The 4398-nt window shown below is 44.0% G+C and overlaps 1 protein-coding gene across 1 annotated transcript; it reads right to left on the reverse strand.

Moving 5' to 3' along the window:
• Nucleotides 1-1669: 1669 nt before the first annotated feature.
• LOC125916869 (protein CMSS1-like) lies at nucleotides 1670-2749 on the reverse strand. The gene has a single exon (XM_049623127.1). The coding sequence runs from the start codon at nucleotides 2663-2665 to the stop codon at nucleotides 1898-1900; it is 768 nt and encodes a 255-aa protein (XP_049479084.1). The 5' UTR covers nucleotides 2666-2749; the 3' UTR covers nucleotides 1670-1897.
• Nucleotides 2750-4398: the final 1649 nt, after the last annotated feature.

Below are 4398 nucleotides of genomic sequence, written 5' to 3' on the forward strand. Positions count from 1 at the left end.
CCCCAACATTTCACATCAGTAAGTTTCATACCAGTTTCCCTTGCAGTGTTATTAATTTATTTTCTTTTAATGTTTATTTATTTTTCAGAGAGAGAGAGAGGGAGAGAGAGAGAGAGAGAGAGGATGAACAGGGAAGAGGCAGAGAGAGAGAGAGGGAGAGAGAGAAAATCCCAAGCAGACTCCACGCAGTCAGCGCACAGCTCAATGGGGAGCTTGATCTGAGCCCAAATCAAGAGTCAGATGCTTAACTGACTGAGCCACCTGGGCATCCCTACATTTATTTTTAAGGCAATAACTCCTTTATTTAGACTAAGGAAACAAATGAAAAGAATCAATATGCTGTAGGCCCACTTACTCACGTTCAGTCATATCAGACATCCCTCATTTTCAGCCAGAAGTAATTCTGATAAAAGATCCACTGGCAGTATGTTTAGTCCATCCATAAATGAGATGCATGTTAACCAGCCTTGCAGGCTTAACCCAAACATTTAGAGTAATTCAAAAGAAATGAGCCATACAGGCAAGTCTTCTCAAAATCTGGGGGATGACATCCTTCAGAGACCTAGACCACAGTGGACTTTGAAAGGCCCTTCTTTAGAATGACCCACCTAACTTCCAGGCTTCAGTGTCTGCCTCTGTTGATTCAGAGAGGAGTTCCTGAAAGAGAACTTCAGCCACCTGCATTCTGACATCAGTCTGTACTTTCTTTTTTTTTTTTTTTTTAACTTTTTAAAAAAAATTAATTTATTTAAATTCAAGTTAAGTAACATACAATGTAGTATTGGTTTCAGGAGTAGAACCCAGTGATTCATCTACAGGCACTTTTATATTTACATATTTTTCTTCTAAATAAACCTACTCCAAGCATACAAATATACTTCATATACTCTGCTTTTCAAATTTCTAGAACTGGGTTCCTTAACTTCAGTAACTTCCTTAACTGATTAGTATTTTGGGCCAGATATTTCTTTATTGTGGGGCTGTCCTGTAGGATGGTAGAATGTTGAGCAGTATCCTTGGCTTGTACCTGCTTAATGCCAGTCATAACCCCCCCACTATGTGCTAGAAGTTTCCCCCCAGTTGTGACATCCAAACATGTCTCCAGACAGTGCAAATGGCCCTGGGGGGGAAAAATGCCCTGGCTGAGACACACATTTCTAGATTGATATGGATATGACAATTTGTTAGCAGCTGTTATACTGTGGTATCATCAGACATTTCAGACAGTGATTTTTTTTAAGCCCTTGCTTTCAGTTCTCTTTAACTGCTAAGCAGATAGCTTCCCCAGGCATTACAGACATTTTCTGTAAATCTGAAATTATTTTAAAATAAAAAGTTAAACAATAATTAAGACAATTGTAGTTACACTGTTGTCTCTCATACGTTTGCAAAGTGCCACAAAAACACTTCCAGCTCTTTCAACCACTACTGCGGCCACCCTTCACCTTGAGACCAGGCTTTAGTTTAGAAATCTGTTCCATGAGTACCATCACATGGAATCCTCAACAGTCCTCAGAGACATCATTCCCATTTTGAGGCTGATGAAACTGAGGCTCAGAGAGGGAAGGGGCTTGTCTAAGGTTTGCCCAACTGCTCTTTCCCTGCTCCTGCACAGTAACATCAGAACCCAGTGGGTGGAAAAAAAACTCAGTCTGCTCAAAAAACAAACAAAAAAAAATCACACACAAGCTGGTGATACTTTATTATACAGAGAGGTTGGCAAAGGACAGCTTCAGTTTTGTCAAAGAATCTCCATCAAAAATTTCTAGTGATTCATCTGGTGATGCAGTTAACATAATAAAACAATAGCTGATATTTACTGAGTGCTTGCAATATTCCAGAGCTATTAAATGAGATGCAAATCCCATAAAAACTGGAATTTTCATAGGACCCAGACTTAGAAAAGGCCCAGCTTCAAAGATTCTGACTTGCACAGACTGAGGACTCCCATTTCCAGAAGTTCAAAAACCTCCTTTCTTATCTCGGGAATGTCCATCATCCTCCTCAACTTCTGATCTCTCCAGTTCCAGTCAAAAACCAGAAATTTTAAGGGGTTCAAATTAAGGCCACCTTGTTTAATGAGTTCTTTAATCCTTCCTGGAGTTCCTACACCCAGGTGCACAACACGCTTCTCCAGCAACTTTACCTGCTCCTGGACCTTTATGTGTTTTGCAAATAATTTCATAACTTTGCTGTCTCCTCTGAATGCTGTCATCGACCTAATAAGCTCCAGGGCCCGGAGGGCAGAGCTGCAGATGATCAGCATCAGGACCGATTTCTTCTCATTATGATTTTTCCGAAGTTTTACCCACTTAGGGCAGATTTCTTTTAGGTATGATGAAAGACTATGAGTCAAATCATTGGCTTTGAGGAAACAGGAGTCTGGTAGGTTTAGTTCCTCTAACTCAATCACTGAGCGATTGCTGCTGTAATAGTCCTTCATCAGCTTCTGTAGGTCTTCAGGAGTCCCTGGTTTTGGCTCTGATTTTGCAAGAACATCAGTAATCTTCTTCTGTTTGGTTTTCTTTGACAGAGCCAGAACTGGAGCTGTCTCCTGCTGCATCATTTCTGTGTCTCCTCTTCCTTCACCATCTGATGCCTCTGGGCTGCTGGCTGCTCCTGCAGGCTGGTTCTCCCACCACTCGTCTCCAAGATCGTCTGCCATCTTCAGGCGGGACTAGGTGTGGGTGGACCACCAAGGGAAAGCGGACAGCGTCTGGTCTTCTAGCAGCTTCCAAGCCAGGAGGCCAGCGTTCCAGTCTGTACTTTCTGATGAGGGAGCATAAGGCAGGTTGTAGGCAAAACACAAGCTAACACACTGCCCCCGCCTCCCCACCCACCACCCCGCCGTGGGACATGTACAATATTCCTTGGATACTCCCAGTGACCCAAGAGCAGGAAAGTACAAACAAATGGTTAAACAGGTAAGAGTCTCCACCAGTTTACAAGAAAAAGGCAACCCCATCAATAGTCTAAGGTCCAGGAACTCGCTACTGTCTTAATGTTAATGCTTTGTTAGAAGGAAAAACAACATTAGCTCGACCACAGCTAGGCCTCCAGTAGTCTGTGAGCATATGAAAATCCCTTTAGGAACTCTCTCTTGACTTTATCTCCGCCAACTCCATAAAATGGTCACCCCCCCACACTTATAGTGCAGCTCTTTCTGCCCACAGGTCCTGTCCCCATGCTTTAATAAAATCACCTTTTTGCACCAAAAATGTCTTAAGAAGTCTTTCTTGGCCATCAGCTCTGAACCCCACCATCACCCCAAAACCTCATCACTTTCTAATTAAGTTCTTTCCAGCTTCTTTCCGAACTCAGATGGGAGACCCTGAGTCCCCTGTGGAAGCCAAAACTACCCCCTCAAGCATCAAGGGCTGCCGGAGCCAGCAAGATCCCTGTGACTAACCCCATGGCCACAATGACTTGACCTTCACGGCCCACCTACACATACCCACCCACCTCTGTCCCACATCCTCCTGACTTAAACCTGGAAGGGTAGTCAGCACTTTGGAGACAGTCTTTGAGACGCTAGTCCACGTCCTCCTGGTGTTGGCCTCATGAAAACAAAATCCTTTCTTGTTTTGCAACCCCTCGTCTCTCTGCCTGTGGATTTTGTCAGCAGTGAGTGGCCGAACCTGGTCTGTTTGGGACCCCCCAGAGCCAGGAGTAGTCCTGGTTGTGTAAGTGGAGTGCAGTCCATACCCACAGGCCTTCTGAGAAAGCTGTGCTTCTGCTTCTCACCATCCTGGTTCAAGGAGGAAGTGTTGGCCCCAAGGCAGATAATTTATGGGTGGCCTCTGTTGAGGGAGTATAAGGCAAGCTGAGGGCAAAGTACAAGCTAGCACCATCCCACACACAAGGTGGGATATGTGTAATATTCCTCAGGCACTCCTGGCTGCCCAAGAACAAAGGAAAGGACAGAAAACAGATGGTTAAACTGTTAAGAGTCTCCATCAGTTTACAAATATCTTAGTACAATTACAAAAACAGGGCAATCTTATCAATAGCCTAAAGTCCAGAATTCCCTACTGTCTTAAGGTTAATGTTTTGCTAGAGGGAAAAACAACCTTAGCTTGACAATTGCTAGGCCTCCAGTATCCTGTGAGTCTTTAGCATATGAAAGTCTCTTTGGAAACTTCCCTTTTGACTTTACCTCCCCCAAGTCCATGGTATATAACCAGTCTTTATTCATGACCCCAGTGCAGCTCTTTCCGCCCATGGGTCCTGTCCCAATGCTTTAAGAAAATCACCTTTTTGTACCAAAGACGTCCTCAAGAACTCTTTCTTGGCTGTTGGCTCCGAACCCCACCATCACCCCAAAACCTCATCAGCCTCCATCTTAGGAGGTAGACTGCAATGAGATCTCTGCCCAGCAGGAAGGAGAATAACTATCTT

The sequence above is a fragment of the Panthera uncia genome, unplaced genomic scaffold (assembly GCF_023721935.1).
Source record: "Panthera uncia isolate 11264 unplaced genomic scaffold, Puncia_PCG_1.0 HiC_scaffold_1274, whole genome shotgun sequence".
NCBI classification, from domain to species: domain Eukaryota; kingdom Metazoa; phylum Chordata; class Mammalia; order Carnivora; family Felidae; genus Panthera; species Panthera uncia.

What these genes read in the sequence shown, in the direction of transcription:
- LOC125916869 (XM_049623127.1), bottom strand. Translation starts at nt 2,665, where the DNA reads ATGGCAGACGATCTTGGAGACGAGTGGTGGGAGAACCAGCCTGCAGGA.